Source organism: Ailuropoda melanoleuca, chromosome 11 (assembly GCF_002007445.2).
Source record: "Ailuropoda melanoleuca isolate Jingjing chromosome 11, ASM200744v2, whole genome shotgun sequence".
Classification (NCBI taxonomy): domain Eukaryota; kingdom Metazoa; phylum Chordata; class Mammalia; order Carnivora; family Ursidae; genus Ailuropoda; species Ailuropoda melanoleuca.
Window position 1 is genome coordinate 1,026,963 of NC_048228.1, and position 21,142 is coordinate 1,048,104.

Genomic DNA, 21,142 nt, shown 5'->3' on the forward strand with positions numbered 1-21,142 from the left:
CGGGAAGCGGGAGCGGCCCGGGGAGCCCGAGCGCACCATGGAGGCGGCGGCGGGCGGCCGCGGCGGCTTCCAGCCGCACCCGGGGCTGCAGAAGACGCTGGAGCAGTTCCACCTGAGCTCTATGAGCTCGCTGGGCGGCCCGGCAGCCTTCTCGGCGCGCTGGGCGCAGGAGGCCTACAAGAAGGAGAGCGCCAAGGAGGCAAGCGCGGCTGCGGTGCCGGCGCCGGTGCCCGCCGCCGCGGAGCCGCCGCCCGTGCTGCACCTGCCAGCCATCCAGCCGCCGCCGCCCGTGCTCCCGGGGCCCTTCTTCATGCCGTCCGACCGCTCCACCGAGCGCTGCGAGACCGTGCTGGAGGGCGAGACCATCTCGTGCTTCGTGGTGGGCGGTGAGAAGCGCCTGTGCCTGCCGCAGATCCTCAACTCGGTGCTGCGCGACTTCTCGCTGCAGCAGATCAACTCGGTGTGCGACGAGCTGCACATCTATTGCTCGCGCTGCACGGCGGACCAGCTGGAGATCCTCAAAGTCATGGGCATCCTGCCCTTCTCGGCGCCCTCGTGCGGGCTCATCACCAAGACGGACGCCGAGCGCCTGTGCAACGCGCTGCTGTACGGCGGCGCCTATCCGCCGCCCTGCAAGAAGGAGCTGGCCGCCAGTCTGGCGCTGGGCCTGGAGCTCAGCGAGCGCAGCGTGCGTGTGTACCACGAGTGCTTCGGCAAGTGCAAGGGGCTGCTGGTGCCCGAGCTCTACAGCAGCCCGAGTGCCGCCTGCATCCAGTGCCTCGACTGCCGCCTCATGTATCCCCCGCACAAGTTCGTGGTGCACTCACACAAGGCGCTGGAGAACCGGACCTGCCACTGGGGCTTCGACTCGGCCAACTGGCGGGCCTACATTCTGCTGAGCCAGGACTACACGGGCAAGGAGGAGCAGGCACGCCTTGGTCGCTGCCTGGATGACGTGAAGGAGAAGTTCGACTATGGCAACAAGTACAAGCGGCGGGTGCCCCGGGTGAGTGTCCCTGCTGGCTGTGGGAGTGGGAGGACACTGGGTGCGCTGGGTCCCAGGGCCTGGAAGCTGGGGGTGCTTCTGGGCCAGGGGCTCTCTCTGCAGTTTGGGGCTTATCTCAGGATTTGGATTTATTTTAAGGAAATTCAGGGTGGCATCAGCGTCACCACCGACAGTCGTGTGGGAAGGTCCTCCTGCTCGACCCCTGTGATGAGCCAGCTTGCTTGGCCTGGGGAGCACCAGTGGTCTGGGGGCTGGCTTGGTGGGTGGAGAAGCTTTCCTGAGGTCCATAGCCATTGCTCTGATGGGCTGTGAAGGGCAGGCTTCAGCACTCAGGCACTCTTCCTCTGAGTCCTGGGAAGTCGGATCTGGGCTGGGCCCAGGCTGCAGCCTCAGGCCTAGGCCTTCCTCCGGGGCCGTGAAGAGATGTGCAGACCAAGGGGGCACCCCTGGCTCACAGACAGGGGTGCCTGCCAGTGGCCCTCAGCAGACAGAACTGGGCCCGGTGGGGCCTGTTTGTGCCTTGAAGTCTTGGGAGACAGACTCAATAACGAGGCCAGGTGTCCAAGGCCACGGTGGCAGGGGGCCGAGACTCGGCGACTCCAGCTCTGTGTGTTTCCCTGGCCTTGCCAGGGTGTGAATCCCAGAGTCTCGCCGCGTGGGGGCAAGGGCCGCTTGGCCCTGGGCTTGGGGCCTGGTCAGTGGGCACCTGGAGCCCTGAGTAGGAGTAGCTCATGGCCTGATTTGTTTTGGACACGCCTGTTTCCTTGTCTCCCTCTCTGAAACGCTGCAGGGTGGGGGAGGGCCACTGGCCCAGGCTCTGTTGTTTGCGGGTACTCTGGCTGTGTAGCTGGCTGGGGTAGCTCCTGGGCCACTGGACGCTGAGCCCGTCCGCTGGAGTCCTCACCAACTTTTCATGGTGTCTTCCCCTCCCCAAGTATTTGTAACTTTTCTTTTAAATATCCAGGCTTATTAAATTGCATACACAGAATGCTGCATCGGCTCAGCTATTCTGAGGAGGCCTAATTAATTCAGCTACTGCATCAAACTTTTTTTTTCTAAATCTGTGAATAGATGCTCCCGCCCGGTTTTCTCCGGGCACCCCTCCAGCGGAGTGTCAGAGTCTCGGTGAGCAGAGGAGGGGCTGGGAATGTAGGGGCCTGTTGCCTGTGCTCAGAGGGGGCCGCCGTGTGCATGCGTGCACGTGCGTTCTGTGGCATTTCTGCCCTCAGCTATGTCACTGCCCAGGTGGCAGCTGTCTGCAGACTGTGGGCAGGGGTTGGGCGGGGGGATGGTCTGAGTAGGGGAGGATGCCGGCAGGAAAGGCTCGAGCCTTTGATTTCAGATGAGTCGGTGATGGGTGGTGTGATGGGCACCTTACCTGAATTGGGGGCTTTTCTGTTTGGGGTGCCCATACCTTCCATGGCCACTGTGACCTGGGGGAGTCTCAAACTGCAGCTGGTGACCGGGTGATGGCAGGCCACCTACCTCCCATGTGGGTGGCGGAGGACCTTGTCTGGCAGGGTGTGTCTGTGTCGGTGCCTGAGTCGGGGCACGAGGGGTGTATGGTGTGGTCTCCTGGTCTCTCGGGGGCTGGCCCTTTGTCACAACCGTAGACCCGGGCCCGGGTTCTCTTGTAGCAGGCGCTGTGGTTCTGGGTGCGGCCGTCCTGCGGCTCAGGGAAGGCCCAGCTGAGCGCTCAGGCCCCAGTTTCCTGCCTGGGGACAAGCAGCACTGTGCCCCGCAGTCCGGGAAGCACAGGCCGAGCCTATTTCTGCTTTGGCCATTTCAACAGACGATCAGGGCCCTTTCTTCTTCAGTGCTTTCCCTGATGCTGCCGTGAATCTCATTTACTGATTAAACAGAAATTTCCCCGGTGATGGGGAAGAGCTGCTTATCGTAAGTGGGCGGGGTCTCCAGGCCCGAGGGGCAGCCAGCGCCGTCCTCGTGGTGGTGACCTGGACTGGGCGGCCGGCCCCGGGCTTCCTGGAGCTCTCGAGTGCTCTCCTGCTGGCTCTGCCACCTCGTGGGGCGCTCCTCTTGCCAGCTTTTTGTGCTTGTCCCGTTCTTGGGGCTCTGCCTGCTCTTTTGGCTCTGTGACCATGCCGTTGGGAGTCCTGGGGTGCGTCGTCCTCTTTAAGTCTTCTAGCACAGCCATGTGCTTGTCTGTCTACATGCCGAGGGCACCACGTGAGGTGGGTGTCAGCTCGGGGTGGAAGGGGACCCCCAGCTGCCCAGAGCCCACTTGCTCTGGAAGGAGCTGCCTGGGAAGAGCCCCCATGCCCAGCCCCCCCGAGCCCTGCCCATCTTTGATTGCTCCTTCTACTTGCCTTTGACAGCTTATTTGTGGAACAGATTTTAAACTTTTTCAGTTGTTTGATAGGTTAGTTTAATATTTTTGATTTACCAAGGATGAGGACAGCAGGGAACAAAGGATGTGCTAGAATTTTCTCTGTAGGGGACGCAGCTCCCCTGGGGCCTTGGTTTCTGGTGAGGCCATGGGAGCCTGGAGCACGTTCCAGGCTGTCCGGGCTGAAGTACCGCCCGGGTCTCCCTCCAGCCAGAGACTTGTTCAGCACTCTGCTGCCGCCAGTGCTGAGAGGGGCCTCCGGGGCGCTGGGGAGCCACCTCTGAGCCCCTTCCCCCCAGCTGCTGTCCTTGACGTCCTGCAGTGTGCCAGTCCAGCTGTGAACCCCCATGGGGGCTCCTCCCATAGTCTCATTACGTTTCTATTGGCTGTGTGACCTGTGAGCCAGTTGCTTAACCTCTCTGTGTTTCTGTTTTCTAATGTGTGAAATGGGGACTGTAGTAAGCGATGCGATGGTGATGTTTTATTTCTGTAGGTGTTCAGGTGTCCAGGGTCAGGTGGGGTGGGGGTGTGTCGTTTTGTTGCTGGGGGAACACGTGGCCGATGGTGATGTTTTATTTCTGTAGGTGTTCAGGTGTCCAGGATCAGGTGGGGGGGGTGTGTCGTTTTGTTGCTGGGGGAGCACGTGGCCAGGAGATGGGGCTCAGAGCCTCCTCCACTCTTCTTCAGCCCACTTGACTCTGTCCCTTCCTCTTGGGCTTGTCTCATGGCATTTGGACTAAATTGGGCCAGTTGTCTGGCCGCGTAGATTGCCGTCAGAGGAGGACATTGGTGCTGCCGCTTTGGCTGCTGCCTGGGACCTGGCTCCTCGCCCCGCAGGACGGCTCCTCGCTGGGTAACCAGGTGCTTCCCTTTCGGGCCGACCACAGGGCGGTGCTCTGTCTCCCTGGGGCCTGGGCTCCAGAAACAGGCTGCTCGGAACTGCGGTTCATTCTGCGGGGTGTCCTGATTCTCAGGTCGGAGAGCCTGGCCTGTGTGTGTTTATCGTGCGTCTGTCTTTCAGACACCCGCGTGCTCAGGGGGGTCTCGTGTGGATCCTTGTGCTCCGGGGGCCAGCTGTGGCCTGAGTGCCTACGACTGGATTTGTCTGAATTCCTGATGTTGGAACAGTTTTCCTGGTGTCACCTGAAGCTTTTCCCTGGTCACAGGGCAGTGTTTCTCAAAGCAGAGACCCAGCCAGCAGCACTGGGGGCATGGAGTCTTGTGGCCCTTGTTGGGGAGTGACTGCAGCTTTTAAGTTCATGGGCCAGGAAGGGTGTTCCCGCCTGTGGACCCCCCCCCCCCAGTGAGGTGTGGTTTTATCTTTTAAGCTGGAATTATTTTAGGAAGAAATGCTGTCAAGAATGTTCCATCAGGCTGAAACAGACTCTGACCTGTATGCTTCATCTGGGACCCCCTCTTTCATGGTGGTACTGTGCTTTACCCTGATGCCATTTGTTGTTGGGCGGAGAGAGGGTCAGTTGTTCCTTTGTCCCCTTGTTTTGCTGTAGGCTTTTGTAGGGTTCCATGGTGATTTCCTGGCTCCAGATGCTTGGCTGAGAAAGTGGGGTGCCATCTCAGGGAATGCTCTGAGGCAAAGTTCCTGGACGGGCCTTCACCCCCCACCCCGCCCCCTCACCATGCAGAGGATGGGGTCTGCAGGTTGAACTGGTTGCCAGGGTGAAGGCCCCAGAGTGAAGGTTGGGAGTCTTCTCCAGTGGGGGATAAGGCAGCTTGAACAAGGCCTCTGGTTTCTCTGCGCACCCTGTAGTGGGCCATGCGAGAGTGAGGGAGGGTCTCACGGCTGGCGGGGTGCAGAGCCGTGTCTGGATGGCCCTCCAGGTGTGGGCTGCCTGCCCATCTGTTTGCTCCTGTGTCGGCCACCCTGCCAGTTTCCAGGACGCTTCTTTGGAGCTGGGCCGGGCCCCTAGCCTCTGGGGTTTCCCCAGGGCGGCAGCTGGCCTGGGGCAGCAGGGTCACTGGGTGACCTTCTCCTCTGTTCCAGCTGCCTGGGTCCCCCAGTCAGCACGGGGCTTCGGGAGTAGGGTCACGGACTCTCGGCGTCTCGGTTTCTCAGCCTTTCCTGCAGCCAGTTTGTGTAATGTGTGTCTGAGATGTCGGGCGAGGGCAGACAGGCCAGGAGCAGGAGGAAGTCTGGGGGAGTGTGACCGAGCCCCGCCCCACACCCCTGGCCACAGGGAGCTGGCGGGGGGGGGNGGGGGGAGGCGGTGCTTCCGGGGCCAGCCCTGGCTGTCTGGCGGGAGGTGACCGCGGGAGGTGGCCGAGGCCGACGGCCGGACTCTTCATGGCCCAGAGACTGTTACACAAGCAGCAATAATGTGTCTCTTTCTAAGGATTGCGAAAGTCGGGAGGATTTCTCCACTGGAAGAATTATGCAAGTTTCAACTGAAATGTTTTTAAAAAGTTTCTTTGTTTTGAGTCAAAATATAGAGGCTGAATTATTTCCTTCAGGTCTGTGAGAGCTGCCGTGGGAGGAGAAGGCCTCCATTCTTGCTCAGGCCCTCGCCCTCCTGGTTTGCTGTCCCTGGGGAAATGGGGAAACAGGCGGCGGGGGGGGGGGCAATGGGATGGAGCCTGGGTGTGGCCTGGGGACCATGCCCATTGCTCCCCACTTTCTGTTTTATTGACCCTCTGAGATATGGGGGGGGATCGGAGTTGCAAAGAAGGGACAGGAAGTTATTTCCTGGGGTTGTGGGGCTGTGTGTGGCAGGCGACTCTTCCCCGCACAGTCTTGCGTGGTCTGAAGCACGTTTTGGGTGGCCTTGAGTTATCCGTGGGAATGAAGTGGCGTGGGCGGCAGGGACCTCGGGGGGCTACATATGTGGTCCCCCGTTGTGTGTGCGAGCACAGCACAGGTCCTCTCCCTGGCCCACCTCTCCGAGGCTACCCTCTCCTCCAGTAGACCAGGTGTGATGTGTCCAGGCAAGCTCGGGTCACATTCAGGAAGCCTCTAGCCTGTTCCCAGGGCTGGCGGTGGAGTCAGCAATAGCTCTCCTGCTGCTCTTCTGTGAATAGAGGGTACAATTCTATAGGGCAGCCTGGATGCCCGTTCCGCTGCATTAGACTTACTGTCTTTCCAGGCAATGTCATTGCAGAGGCTCAGCGAGGTGGAGTGGTCTTCCTGGTCACAGACTTGGGAGCTGGTTTGGGGCGGGGTGGGGGGGGGTCCTTTACTTCTGGGACTTGCCACTGCTTGTGCCTACTTATTTACTAACGTGAAGGACCTGGACTCAGGCATGAAATTGAAATGAGATGGTGGGGATGAGAGTAACGTCGGAAGAAGGACCGGAGTGGCTGGGGCACCTGCGGGGGTGGGGGAGAGCCCTCTGGCTGTGTGTGGGCCTGCTGGTGATCGCGGTGCCCGTTCCCTGCAGCGTGTGGCCTGCGTGCTGCTCTGTTCTTTGCTAGAAATTCTTGTGCGTTGGGGTAATCCTTGTGTCTTCCATGCTGGTGAAACAGATAGGAGGCTTCAAGAGGGGTCTTGGCACGAGCCTGGGAAACAGCTGAGGTTGTCTTGGTATGTGGCGTTCGTGTTTTATCTGATGTAACTGTTTTGACTTAGAAGGAATCAGAGGACACCACGACTTCTTGATTTTGCAGCTCTAGGTGCTGATTCAGGAAGTCTCCGCGTGAGCCTGCGGGCCGCACAGCCCACAGTGGTCGGGCCTGCCCCCGGTCTTGGTTCTCTGGGCTGCCCTTGTTGCGGTGGGCCTGGGATTTGTGTTTGTGGTTGTGTTGTCAGCCCCGTGGAGGGGGCAGGTTGGTCACGGCTGGGTCTCCAGTTCCGGGCCCGGAACAAATACTCCTTGAATGACTCACGGAGGCATGAAATCACTAGGTGTCGGGGGTTTCTGGGTAGTTCTGCTCTTGACAGCTAGAAAAGGAAAGGTGTAGGAACTTTCCCAGGAGCAGATTGATGTCCTTTAAGGTGGCATTCATCCTGGTCACGTTGTGTGTTGTGAAGAAGGTGGCTCGCTTAGGCCGGTGCGGGGTGCTTTAAACCTGGCTTGGACCCAGATGCTTGGCTCCTGCTGTGGAACTCTGACGCTGGAGCTGGGGGAGCCTGGCCGTGGTGCCTGCCTTGATTTGGCTTCTGCTGGGATATTAGCTGGCTACTTTGAGAAGAAACCTGTCTTGTTGAGAATAGGCTTCCCGTGGGACCCACGGTGTTGCTTGGTACAGGGAACAGTGCTGTGGTGGCTGGGAGTAGTGGGCAGGCCGGCTCCAGGGCTGCTGTGTTGAGGGAAGCCCTGGCCAGGGGCTCATCCTGCCCTGAGGGTTAGCCAAGTCGTGAGGGTCTGAGGGCCCAGGGTGCCAGTGGGGCTCTGGTGTGGCTCTTCCCCTCCTAGCCCAGCCCCTGAGCCCACATGTGAGGTGGCAAGTGGGGGTGACAGTCACATGATGGCAGCTCAGCCGCGTGTCCCAGCCCTTGAGTCTGACCCTGTGGGACGGGGTGGTGTGAAGAATGGGGCTGAGCCCTCTGGAAGCACAGTAGGCGTGGGGGTGCAGGTGGTGCGTGTGTTTGGGGTCCCAGAGGAACCAACCTCCAGCTGTATCATTATAGGAACCAGTTGGTTGTGTCTTGGTGTCTGGGGACCTTCCTGGAGCCTGGGTCTGGTGGTGCGTTCTCCTTTGCACCCTACTCTTCCCAGCCAGGCTGTGTACCTTGAGGGGGGAAGACTGAGGGTCCTGCTTCATGTGCAGGAAAGGACCCCCAGTGCTGCCCCAGGCCCACACTCTGGGGGAGCACAGCCATGCCCAGCACTAGCAGCCTGCGGGGACCCCAGCGCCAGTGAGGCTGGCGGGCTGCCTGGGTCTGAGGCTGGGGGTGTCTGGATGACCTGTGAGTCCCTGTTTTGGGGGGGGGCAGGTCTGCATTCCCTTGGGAGCAGAGCCAGCTTCTCATGCCCTGTCCACAACTGGCCGCTGTTGAGTGAGTGTGCTTTTTGTGACCCTAGCCCCACAGCGCCAGTTTGTGCCTCCAGCCTGACTGGTAGGTGAGGCTCCACGAGGCAGGCAGCAGGGACAGGAGCTGGCACCAGGCCGTGCCCCCTTCCCCACCTCAAGTATGCTCACTTTTCACACCTGAGCTTTTCACTGTCTCTGCGTACCCAGACCTGGAGTTTGCTGTTGGAGCTGCTTCTGCGTGTGGCATTTGTGGTTCTCATGGTGCTCACGCTCGTGTCCCCTCCTTACACAGGCCCGTGGCTCTTTGGGCACTACTCATTCTGTCTGCCCATCCCTGTGGATGCATGCTTCTAATGGCCTCACGTTCTCCTTTCAAACCCCTCACTGCTGCACTGAAACCGTCAGAACAAGGGGTGCCTGTTGCCTCTGCAGACCCCCGCGTGGTCCAGCTGTGGGGACATGCGCACCGGTTTGCGGTCTTTACGTAGGCTCTGCGCTGAAGGTGACACAGAAACCCCTGTTTGAGAGACCCACGGCCGGCCCTCTCATCTGCCTGGGCCTCGTGGTGCCCGGTCTGGATCCCTAAACTGCCCTGGTCAACCGGTTGAGTTCTGTGTGTGGTGCTGATGTCAGCATCTGCCCTCCCCTGTGCCCCAGTGCTAGTTGGGCCCCTGGGCACAGGGAGCTGAGTGTTTTTCGAACGGCAGGGCTGGCGCTCAGTGAGCACGTGAAAGAACCAGGGAAGAAGGGGGCAGTCGGGCATGCTGCTGGTGAAGCTGGGAACCCTCTCCCTGGAGGAAGGGACAGGTGCGTGCATTCCACATGTGGTTCTGAACTCTGCTGGGGGTTCCCTGCTGGGGAGAGCAGGGAGGTGCTGTCATTAGCCCCGGCCGTGGTGGGATCTCCGTGCTGGCAACTCTCCTCCTTTCCACCTGGGTGGGGGAGCCTGGGCTACAGCGAGAGAGTGCTGTGTCAGGAGCCTATCCCAGGCCGGCTGGCCCTATTGGGATGAGTGACCCCCAAGCCTCGTGTAAAGTCTGTGCGGTCTCAGGCTGCAGCACCAAGGTGCCTGGCCTGGATGTGTGCGGGTGGCCGTGTGCGGACGCGCGTGTGCGGTGGGCGCTGCTGGCTCCGCCTTACCTGCTGCCTCCCTGCTTCCTGGCTTTACAACTGTGTTGCCCAAACCATTAAAAAAATTGTGCTCCCAAGTTGAATGATATGCAAATGTAGTCAATTAAGCGAGGGGATTTTAATTAGCAGTTTAAGTTCATGTGTGAAGTGCCTTGCCTTAATTACTTGACAGTTTTGTTGTAAATTTGCTAAGTTTTTTTTGCAGAACTATCAAAACTGTGATTTTTTTTTTTTTTTTAACATTCTTATGTGCAGTAAGTGTCGCCCAGCCTGCCTGACCTTCGTCGGTTTTGTCTCAATTTAGGAAGCTCTTTAAGCTTTAAGAAGAAGGTAAGCCCGTGGGTTGCCTTAGTGTGGCTGGACGAGTGATGACATGTCCCGTGTTTCCTGGAGCACAGGCTGGCTGTGGTCATGGGCTCCTAACTCAGGTTCAGGAGCCTATGGCATCACCCAGGGCCGGGGCAGCATGCCTGGTCCTGGAATGGAGGTCAGAAAGGCTCTTGCCTGAGGGGACCACAGAGGGCCAGTGGCTACAGGCTTCTGCCCGGACGGCCTGTGCCTTGATGGGCCTGCAGCCTATGGGCCCGGGTCCCCATGTGGCTGCAGCGCACATCCTCATCGCTGATGCCTGCCAAAGGCCCCGGGGAATTCTGAACTTCGAAGCTCCTTCCTGGCGGTGCAGCGGGAAGCTTTCCCTCCTGCACAACCCCCCTCTCCCCCCCAAATCAGAGTGTGGTGTTCACCCCGTGGGCTCAGCTTAGGGCTGGCTCAGTGTCCGTTCACTGCCGCTGGGTGGGGGGTCGGTGCACATGTCCCTTCCTGCTGGGTTTGTGTTGGAATCTTCTCCCGTTTACAAGAGAACTTGCTTCATTTTCCTGTCACAGCTGTTGAGGTGGTCTTGTGTTACTGAGGGATCCTCTGTGGTATTCAGTGCACCCCTAGACTTACTTACCTGGTTGGGCTTGATATCTCTTGTGCAGATAGGCTTTTTTATTTTCTCACTTAAATATTTATATTTGAATTGTGATTTCTTTGGTAGATCTGTTTTCTCTCCGTCTCTGTGACAAAGGCTTGTGTCTCAGTTCTCTCTGTGATCCCTGGGGGCTGAGAATGACAGCAGGGACCTAGCCAGGCAGCCCCACAACCCAGCCTGCTGTCTCTGTGGCCCTAGCCTTTTGGAGCCTTGGCCAGTGTGGCCCTGTTGGCAGGTGTGAGGGGCCAGAGGGCTGGGGAGGGGGTGCAGGCAGCACCAGGGGCGCTGGGTGAGGGGGTACAGAAGCTTGGTGGCGCCTGGGATGTTGGGGCCTCTGCCATTGTTGCTGAAACTCGGCTGGATGTATGGAGCAGAAGCCCAGGATCCCGTCCTGTGGCTCCCAGCACCGCGATGGCGGGAGTTCCCTGTCCCTGCCCCCTGACATTGGGCCAGTGAGGACTGCTTTTCTTCCCGCGTCATCAGGACGTGTCTGTGGGTTTATGAAAACGTGCTGTTATGACGGGAAATTTCAAGCGGACACTGAAATCAGGAGACTGGTTCGCGCAGCCCACGCGCCCAGCCCAGCGGTGCCGGCGTCTCACTCATTCCGTTTCATCTGACTTCTCTCTCCTTGCTTGTGCAGTGGGGCTGTCATTCTTTTTTAAAGCAAATCCCAGCATCTTATTTCATAGTTCAGCATTTCCATATCTAATGTATCCAGAATTGTGGGAAGTCTTGACCCTGGTGCCGTCAACGTACTTGATGGTCTCGAGAATTCCTTCCCTCCCGTTGGTGCCCACCCGTGTTCAGATCCTGCTGCCTCAGACATGGCTCTTCGGCCGCTGCTTTGCAGGATCCAGGGCCACTTTGCTGTGGGCGACAGGCCTTCTGTGCACACGTGCCTCTGTTTGTTCCCGTGTAGCCAGAGCCTTTTCAAGTACTCTGTGGTATTGAGGGTTCTGGAATTAACATCTGGGGCACACGCTGTGTGTTACTCCAAGGGATGCTTCAGGGAGCATCTTGCCACTGACGCTTCACAGAAGCCGCATGCAGCAACGTGGACGAGCGAGGGATGCTGGTGTCTGCTGACTGCTGCCCCGTTGTCCCCACCCCCGCCCAGGTGAATGAAGAAATGCACTGTGTGGACGTTGTCCTCCACATCCTCCCGTGTCTGCAGCTGTGTCCCCGAGTAGCTGGCACGGCCCCGTCAGTAGTGCTCGTCTCTGTAGGGCCCTTGTCACTCCCGTGTGCCGCCTCATTGCTGTGTGGCCTGTCCCCATTCTTGTGTTGGTGGACATTCTCGTGTCCTGGCTTCCCACGTGGATGCTCGTGAATGATCGCTGCAGCTTGTTGGCCCGTGTGTGTGCGTGTGTCTGGAGCACGGGCTGGGCATGAAGGGACTGAGTCAGAGGGCGCCTGGACCATGCTGAATGGTTTCCTGACGTGGCTCCACCGGCTGACCAGCCCCCTGCAGGGAGGGCAGGTCCTGTGTCCCATGGTGGCTGAGACCCGCTCTCACTATAAGTTCATCTCTTTGGGCACGTGTGAGGTTGGGTGGGGGTGAGTTTCTTATAGAAGATTTGGTGGATCAAAGAGGGCACGCACGCACAATGTCCACACCCTGTCTCTTCTGCATTCTAAGTCCCGACTGAGGGGCGACTCTGGCACACGTTCTGACCATTTCCCTACTCCAGCTGGGAAGGTGTAGGGCCTTTTCAAGGGTTCCTTTTTTTTCTTTTTTAAGGTTTGTTTGTTTGTTTATTTATTTATTTATTTATTTATTTATTTATTTATTTATTTTGGAGAACATGAGTGAGAGGCTGAGGGAGAAGCAGACTCCCCGCTGAGCGGGGAGCCCAGCATGGGGCTCGATCCCAGGACCCTGGGACCATGACCCGAGCCAAACGCAGGCATTTAAACCGACTGGGCCACCCAGGTGCCCCATTAAGACTTTTATTTATTTATTTGACAGAGAAAAGAGAACACGCAAGCACAAAGAGAGGGAGAAGCAGGCTCCCCTCTGAGCAGGGAGCCCAATGTGGGGCTTGATCCCAGGACCCTGGGATCATGACCTGAGCCGAAGGCAGACGCTCAGCCAACTGAGCCACCCAGGCGCCCCTCAAGGATTCTTGATTTTACCTGTTACTGAAATTCTTTTTGTATGTGGCTCACCAGTTCGCATGCCCACAGAATTAAGCAGATGCCTATTTTCCTATCCCCTCACAACCTTTGGTTACTGTAGTTAGGATATCTTTGTTAATTTGAAAGGTGAAAATCTCATTTTTAACTTTATTCTAGTGGCATTGGCCATTATGTTTTTTTAGTATTTCTGTAATTTGCCTTGTGTATTTGTTTTATTATAAAACTTGCTGTCTTAGCTGTTTTTTCAAGTAAGCTCTATACCCAGAATGGGGCTTGAACTCATAACCCGAGATCAAGACACGCGGCTCATGGCCCTCTCATGCGGACTTTGCGGTCCGGGCCTGTTCTTGGCCATGGTTTGCACTAGTTTGCTTCTTTTGGTTCTAGGAGGCCGGGGGTGACAGGTGGGCCGGGGACTCTGGTCCTTCACACGGGCCACACGCTGTTGTGTTCTGGTACCTGGTGGGGAGGCGAGTGTGTGTACGTGACTGTGGCTGTGAGGCTGAAAGGGTGGCCGCGTCCCTTCTCCCAAGCCCCGGGGGTCCTGGCCCACTGCCTCTTTGGGCATTGGCCTGGAGGTCCTGGAGTCGCTCCAGGGGCATGGGAGGTTGTCTAGGCCAGGACACGTGGTGACCCCACTGCCCGTGTCCCCATCCCTGGGGCTGCACTGACCGAGCCAGTGACTCAGCTGCCAGCAGCCGTTCCCGTTATTTGGTCCCAGATGCCCTGTGTCGGCCTCCTGCATCGGGCGCAGGATCGGAGCCGAGGGACCTGAGGTTCTTGGTCCATCCGACAGCGCTCTTTGTGTTAAGGAGGGCAGGGGCGCTCTGGAGGGGGGAGGATCCTTGATGTTTGTTTTGCAGATACTACTGGGGCCCCCACGTGCTGGTGCTGGTCGAAAGGAAGGCCTGGCAGCGGGAGCCTGGGTGGGAGCTCTGTGACCTACGTCAGTGAGGGTGGCTCTTTGTGTTTGGGTTAAAGAAAAACAGAGTTGGAGATCTCTCGGAGGCCGCTTGTCTGTCTCGTGTGCTGCTCACCGTGAAGGAGATGCCGATGCCGCTGTCCCGGAGTCTGACGTCACGCACCCTTTTTTCCTCTCTTCACACAGGAGTCACTGCAGATTTCTGGTGTTTCTGGTCAAGTAGGAGTTTCTAGAAGTTCAGAGAGCGAGAGCTTCATGAGTGGTCCCCGGGCTCAGGTCCTGGCTTGGCCACATCCTCACTCTGGCATCCTGGGTTGTGCCACTTCCCTGGGCCTCAGTTTACTCTTCTGTAGCGGGTGATGAGGGTGTTGTGCTGTGCAGCTTTGCACCTTCCAGTTCTTCCCAAAGCAGGGTGTCTGACGGGAGGCAGCCGGGCCCGACAGGCTGTCCCAGGGGCCCAGTCAGGGCCACATGTGGGCACATGAAGGCTGGTGTGGTGGCTCCCCTCACAGCCGGCCGGGCCAGTTGGGTTGGATGGCGGCAGGTGCTGTGAGCAAGAACGCACGGGGTGTGCAGGTGTGGAGTCTCCCTGTGCCCGCAGTGGGCATGTCCGTGTATCGGGGCCCGGGCTAGCTGTCGTCGGTAAGCCCCTGCTGGCTGTGCTCCTCTCTGGACTTGCAAGGGGCGGTGAGCCCTGTGGGACACGCGATGGAGCGTCCGACCTGGGCCTCTGTGTGTTCAAGTGCACACGGTCCCTGACTCACCCGCTGGGATGCTGGGAGTCACCCCTGCCCTCGAAGCCATGGGGGCGCAGGCTGAGGATGTCCCAAGGTCCTGGGCTCTGCAGTTGAGGATGGCCGCGCACAGACGGGTCCTAGGCAGTGCGTGGTGATGGGCTTGTGCCGTGTTCGATCTTCAGATGGCTTCTGGCTGAAGGGAAGGCCAGAGTTCTGTTTCAGGGTAAGGCTGGTAGGATGTGCCTGCCTGCCTGCCTTCCTTCCTAAGATTTTATTTATTTTTCAGAGCATGAGCAGGGGGGAGGGCAGAGGGAGAGGGAGAAGCAGGCTTCCTGCTGAGCAGGGAGTCCGACTCCATCCCAGGACCCCGAGATCATGACTTGAGTCGAAGGCAGACGCTTCACTGAGTGAGCCAACCAAGGCCCAGGATGTGTTTTTCAAGTGGAACAACCTTTGATAACTCTTCAAACGGTGATTTTAGTAATCGAGCCAACGGTGGTAACATCATCCACAGCCTTGATCTGAACCAGGTAAAATTGATCACAGAGTGATTCTTTTTTTTTTTTTTTTTTAAGTGGGCTCCACCCCCCACCATGCAGGACTTGAACTCATATCCCAAGATCAAGAGTTGTGTGCTCTACTGACTGAGCCAGCCAGGTGCTCCCAACCCCAGAGCAATTCTTATCTGGAAAAGTGACGTTTCTCAGAAAATGAAAACAAGGCAGTGAGTAGAGAACCAGTTTTGAGAGCCACAGTGCCCTGTTCCACTCATGCAGGGTGAAGAGCTGGTGGAACTCGCTGATGGAATGGACGTTTCCCGTTGTCATGCACCTTGGCTGCGGGCTGGGGTTTCGGGGTCATGGTTCCGTACTCGACAGGTGTGGCTGGACGGAGAGCGCTTCTCTGCATCCTCCTGCTGCTGTTGGTCCAGGTCCGCAGGCACGTTGGATTCCTGGATCGTTGTACTAGAGAGTTGAATTGGAATTTGATGTCGGCCTTTATGACCAGGGTTTGATACAGGCCCAGAAGTTAGGGAGTTTCGAGTTAAGTGTCCTGTTGCTGTTCCGTTTCAGATATCCATTTGGCTGCCCCTGAGTGGGCTCAAGTATTGAGGGAGTTCACTGTTCTGCACAACCCCATGGCTCGAACGTGGCACCTGCTGGGCCATCCCAGGGGTACCTGACATCCCTTCTTGGCACATGCCCTCTCGTGTTCCCACGTAGCCTCCAGCTGTGGGTGGCCAACGCAGGAGCAGAGATGAGTCTGTAAGCCTGCTGCTTCTCCTTGGCTTAGGACTTTGTTTTGAACAATCTTCAGACCTCCGGCGTAGTCACGAGAGCAGTGCTCACTGGGGTTCATGAGCGTGGACACCTTGCCATGTTGGTGCACTCTCAGCTGGCGAGCTTGTGTCTTTGGTGTACGTTTCCTGCAAATGAGGGCGTTCTAGTGTTGGCACAGCATGGTGACCGGCACAGAGCAGCCCGCAGCCCTGTCCTGCCCAGGACGCATGGGGATGCACCTCTGTCCCCAAGCTGCTTCTCTTCGGGCTCCCTCCCCTACTTTTGGTCCTTTGTGACATGGGTGCATTGGGAGGGCACAGGGCCATCCTGTAGGTTATGCCTCTACTCCCGTCCCTGGCGCACCCCTGGTTGGATGCAGGCTCAGCATTTTGGGTGGGAGCCGGGCCGTGCCACCAAGTCCTCCCCAGCGTGGGATGGCTGGAGGCCCAACATTGCACGCCTCTCCTCAGGCCGGGAACTTTGATCGTGCTTGTGGGTGGGGTCTGCCTTTTCCCTCCGTAGTTAATAAGTAATTCGTGGAGGACTTCGGACCTTGTCAGCATCTACTGTGATGAACTTTCTCCCAGCGGGTTCGACGTCCCTGCCCCATCCCGCTGACCCATTCACGGTGGTCCCTGTGTCTGCTTCTCCCGGAGCTCGTCCCCTCCCCACTACCCGCTGTGGAGAGCCACTACAGACTGTGTTTTCCAATTCAGTCTGTTACGGGGTTGCAGTCCGTTCTGGTCATTATTCTGATGACTCAATTGTCCCTCTTTTGGCCACCCACTGGGACTCAGTCCCTCCTAATGGCTTTTTCCTGAGACCCCCTGACACTGTCACACCCTTGGTAGCGTGTGCGCCTTGTGCATTCCTGAACTGGGCCCTGAGGGCACCAGGTCAGCAGGGTGGGTCAGACACACAGAGACCTGTCCCCGGATGTGGACACGTCCTTCTCCCAGCTGGAGCCCCTGGTGAGTGTGGGGTGGGGTCACCACGGGGCACATGTAGATAGCAGAGGATTTTTCTGCACGTGGATGTTGGCCGTTTTTCCACATCACTTTGCTGTGGGTCATTTATAGAAACTGAGCCGCTTCCTTCCGTTCCATGGTTTTCTCTGGCTCCCGGCTCTGGGGGCCTCCCGTGGGGTTGTGTCTGTTGACATTTCCCTGTCCCTGCATCTGTGCCTCTGTCGGCTGTACCCGGAAAGGCCGTGGCACATGGTCAGTCAGTTCTTCCTTGCTCAGAATGTTCTCCTGTGCTCACTCCCTGTGTTGGGAGGCTTCCCTGGAGGCCTGGCCCCCGGTCTGTGTCGTCTTCCTGTGTCGTCCCGTGTGGCGAGTGGGGTCAGGAGGGAAAGGAAGCCAGGGCCAGGCTGTGGCCTCCTTCAGATGCTTGTCCCGTTGTTTTGGGTTGGAATGAAAGGATTGAAACTGTCCTTATCTCCATTTTTTCTTTAATTTTTGTATTTATTTGAGAGAGAGCACAAGCGGCTGAGGAGGGGCAGAGGGAGAGACAATCTGCAGCGGGTTGGAGCGCAACACAAGACTTGGTCTCACGACCCTGAGATTGTGACCTGAGCCGGAATCAAGAGTTGGATACTTAATGGACTGAGCCCCCCCCAAGCACCCCTTTATCTCCAGTCTTAAAACAAATCTTACCTTCACTTCAAATTTCTGGAAGTCCTGCAAGGTAAAAAAACAAACAAAGGTGGATTCATTTTCAGCTGCCCTGAGGATGAGCATGATTTTAGAGTAAGGGCCCCTGTGCTAGGGTGGGGAGTGGCCAGCCCCCCCCCCCCCCCCCCGCCNCCCGTGCTAGCACACTTGGCCTCTGTGGCCAGCAGGAGTGGGTGTGGTGGTGTGCCAGGGTGCCCCAGGTCTCCTGGTCTCAAGTCCTCTCTTAGAGAAGGCTCCTGAGGCAGCGTTTGGACTTGGGTTTTTCCTGTACCCTTTGTTTATGCCCTAGGGCCCGGGCTTTCTGTGAGGGGAGGAGGACCTTGTGAGCCCAGGTCTGTCCTTGGAGGAGCACTTTGAGGAAATGGTGTGTAAACCTGAATTCTTCCAAACCATCTTGTGTGCGCACACACACATGCACGCACACATACACACGCATATATGCACACGCGTGCACACACACGCACACACGTGCACACAGGCGTGCACACATGCACACAGACGCACACGCACATATGCACACACGTGCACACATGCACATATACACGTGCGCGCAGGCGTGCACACATGCACACGNACACACACGCACACACGTGCACACAGGCGTGCACACATGCACACAGACGCACACGCACATATGCACACGCGTGCACACATGCACACGTACACAGACACACACACGCACATATGCACACACGTGCACACATGCACATATACACGTGCGCGCAGGCGTGCACACATGCACACGCACACAGACACGCACATATGCACACACGTGCACACACATGCACGCAGGCGTGCGCACACGCACACACACTCCGTCCCCAAGGCTTTGGCCTCTGCCACGGGTCTCGCTTTGGCTGCTGAGGGCGTGTTCCCACCGTGAGTGCATGTACCAGTCACCTGACTCCGTGCTCCATGGCCCAGCAGCAGGAGACAGAGGCAGGAACAGGCCTTCTTGGAAGGATGAGGAGACAGTACGCTGTCTGCAAGGGCCCAGGAGGGGGGATGTTGTACGGGAGGGAGTGGCTGGCCCCCCAGCGCGTCCCCGGACCTGATGCTGTTCGCCGCCTCACCCGCGTGGCAGGGTCTGTGTGGCGCCTGCTGCAGACACGGGGCTGCAGCCTCAGGGAGCCCGTGCCCAAGTGGGAAAGATCCCCACAGCTTCCACGTGGCACTAAGGGTAGCTGGAGGGGCGGGTGACTTGCCAGCAAAGGCCTTGGCCAGGATTAGTGCTGGTGGTTCCCATACATCATGGACCAGAGTAGGCATCATGGACAGAGTGCTTACTGTTGGGGAGGGTTCTTCGTTTTTCTAGATATTTTATACTTGTGAGTCATGCCTACTCTGTTGATCCACGTTGCTCTGACTGAGGAATCATCGCAGGCCACCCATGCACCACACCACAGGCTGCCATGGCCTTGTCCTCGCAAGGGGGTGACTGCACCTGCTCACCCTGTGCCCTGCAGTCTGGGAAGGGCCTCTCCCGGAGGTGCCGAGAGCACAGACAGCCGGTCCGTTCTTTGGGCCGCTGGGAGACCCTGGCTGTGACAGAGGAGGCAAGGGTCGCCTTGCGTATCCCTTGGAGCTGCAGTCCTGTAGTGTTGGTGCCTTCACACGCCTCGAGCGGTCCTGAGCTGTGCTGTGTGTTCTTTGTTACAGACATTTCTGGCTGCATTCGTCCGATCTAGGTCGGTCCAGGGGGACCCCTGATTCTCAGGGCCCTTTGGGTACATGCTTGTTCATCTCCAGATGATTCTGAAGTCTGGAAGGTCTGCCATGTAGATTAGGCCGTAGCCTTGCTGGATGTGCCTGCTGGGAGCACTGGCAGGCTGGGCTTCGGTCCCTCCCACTGCCGCACATGGGCCTTGTCCTCTTCCCGGCCCCTCTGCCGCGAGACGAGCCTCAGGGAGCCCGGTGACAGGGATCACAGGTGTGGGTGCTGACGGAGGAGGCCTTCCTGTGTCACCCCGGACTGCAGCAGTGCCCCTCCCTCTGCTCTCCTTTGTTATGGGTGCTTGGGCGATGCCTCCCCCATGTTGGGCCATCTCGTCACCTCCCTGTCGCTTGAGTGGCCCTGCCTCACCCAGGAATGACCAGACGGCAAGCTCAAGGCCCCATTTAGATCTTTATCTGGATGCTTTTAAGTACTTGTATTAAGTATTTTAATGTACTTGACCCTTAGTCTGGGCTTGTTGGACTTGCACCCACCGACCGTCAGACTGTCTTTTTGTGCATGCCCAGCTGTCACTGCTGCCTCTGGGGGTGGGCTCCGTGGGCCAGGGGGTGGGAGCAGACTTGGAATCTTCTGTGTGCTTTCCACACAGCTGCAGCGGCTCTCCTTCCTCCAGATGCCTGTCCCCTTCTGTGGGGCTGCCCAGCACGGCCTGCTTTTGTTGAGTAACAGAGATGTGGGCGGGTGTCCCTGCTCCCTGGGCAGGCTCATGCCGCCTCTGCGTGGCTACTTTTGTCACCTTTTGTTGCTGCCTAAGGAATCTGTGGACAAGGTCTACAGCTAAAGGGTGAATGGCACAAACCTGGCATCCCTGTCCTGTCCTCTCCTCTTGGCCTCGGGCAGCGACTTCCTGTTGTTCACTGTTTGTCCCGTTGACCTCCTGTTTCTGTCACCTGCACTGCCACCTCTTTAGTCCTGCCTCGGCTGCTGGCCCCCTGCAGCCCGCGCCTGCTGCTACCTGGGCCTGCCCACAGTGCCGTGGCTGGTGTTTGATGAGCCCATCCTTCGTGCTTACTTTACAGCTGTGTGGTCGCGTTCACCCTGATCTGGCATCGGTGCCTGACCTCGCTCCCTGTCTGCCCCGCCCCAGGGCCCTCGTTCTGACCTCACTTCCTCTCTGCTCTGGGCCCTGGAGTTGGTTGCCTCTGTTTCCTGCTCGTTGACTGGTGTGATGTCGTCCCTGGCCTTGGCCCACCTGGGAGGCCCTGCAGTGCTGGACTTGGTGTGTGGCCTGCTTCTCTGCTGTCTTCTGGCTCCCTGTGCCTGGAGGGTGGGTGCAGGGGGCCTGGCCTGGGCGTTGGTGTGGTCCTGTGCTGGCCCCCTGCGCCCTTGTCCCCAGGAGGCCAGCCCCTACTTGGGGTTGTGCTCCGGGTGTCCCTGGGTCATGGACTCGAGTGGTCCTTCTTGTTCTCTGTCTCTGGTGTCCCTCTCCAGGTCTTTTCCTCAGCTTTATTGCCAAACTCTGTTTTCTTGTCTACTTGCAGGTTTTATGATTTCATTTGTAATGTCTAAGATGTGCCTTGTTTTTGTTTCTTTTGTAACTTCTTTTACCTGTTCTTGTGTCATGGCTCAGGGCTGTGGGATCTCGTCTCCCTTCCCCGGGGATGCTAACGCTGCTTTCCTCTGAAATCCTACTTCTGCTTTGTCTTGGAGCTCGCTTTCTCTCTGCTTGATGCCCGGCCACTCCTCGTGCGGACTTGCAGGCTGGTCCCCAGTTTTGCTCCCTTGAAACCTCCCGCCTGCCGCCTGCGGTGACCGGTGACCCGTGTCTCCGCGCCCCGAGCTTTCTCCCTTGTGTTTCCTGGGGCTCTTTTTCTGCAGCGCTTTGGCCCCAGCCTGCCCGCCTCCTCCTGGCCGCCTCCCACCCTCCCACGTGCTCAAGGTCCGTAAGCTTCCTCCTCCATTGAAGAGCAGGGGTTCAAGCAGTTTTGTTTTGTTTGTTTTTTGTATTTAAGATTTTATTTTTAAGCACATCTACACCCAGCCTGGGGCTCGCGTCGCACGCTCCACCTTCAGAGCCAGCAAGGCGCCCCTTGACGATTTTTGAGAGAATGGGGTCGAAGAATTTTTTTTTTTTAAGATTTTATTTTTATTTATTTGACAGAGATAGAGACAGCCAGCGAGAGAGGGAGCACAAGTAGGGGGAGTGGGAGAGGAAGAAGCAGGCTCATATCGGAGGAGCCTGATGTGGGGCTCGGTCCCATAACGCTGGGATCACACCCTGAGCCGAAGGCAGACGCTTAACCCTGTGCCACCCAGGCGCCCCGGGT

The 21,142-nt window shown here is 58.0% G+C and overlaps 1 protein-coding gene and 1 long non-coding RNA gene across 5 annotated transcripts in view; both read left to right on the forward strand.

Annotated features, from left to right (window-relative positions):
• The first annotated feature begins 6 nt into the window (after positions 1-6).
• The window catches only part of SKI (SKI proto-oncogene), a 67,871-nt gene continuing 46,735 nt past the window's right edge, over positions 7-21,142 (forward strand). For all 4 annotated transcript variants that reach the window (XM_034671047.1, XM_034671049.1, XM_034671048.1 and 1 more), the window contains exon 1: positions 7-1,006. In XM_034671047.1, the coding sequence (XP_034526938.1) occupies positions 38-1,006 (969 nt within the window). In that variant the 5' untranslated portion in view covers positions 7-37. The remainder of the gene's footprint in view (positions 1,007-21,142) is intronic.
• Positions 12,405-17,608, forward strand: LOC117804336. Its single transcript, XR_004628668.1, has 2 exons — positions 12,405-17,153; positions 17,430-17,608. It is a non-coding gene; the product is annotated as an uncharacterized LOC117804336 (long non-coding RNA).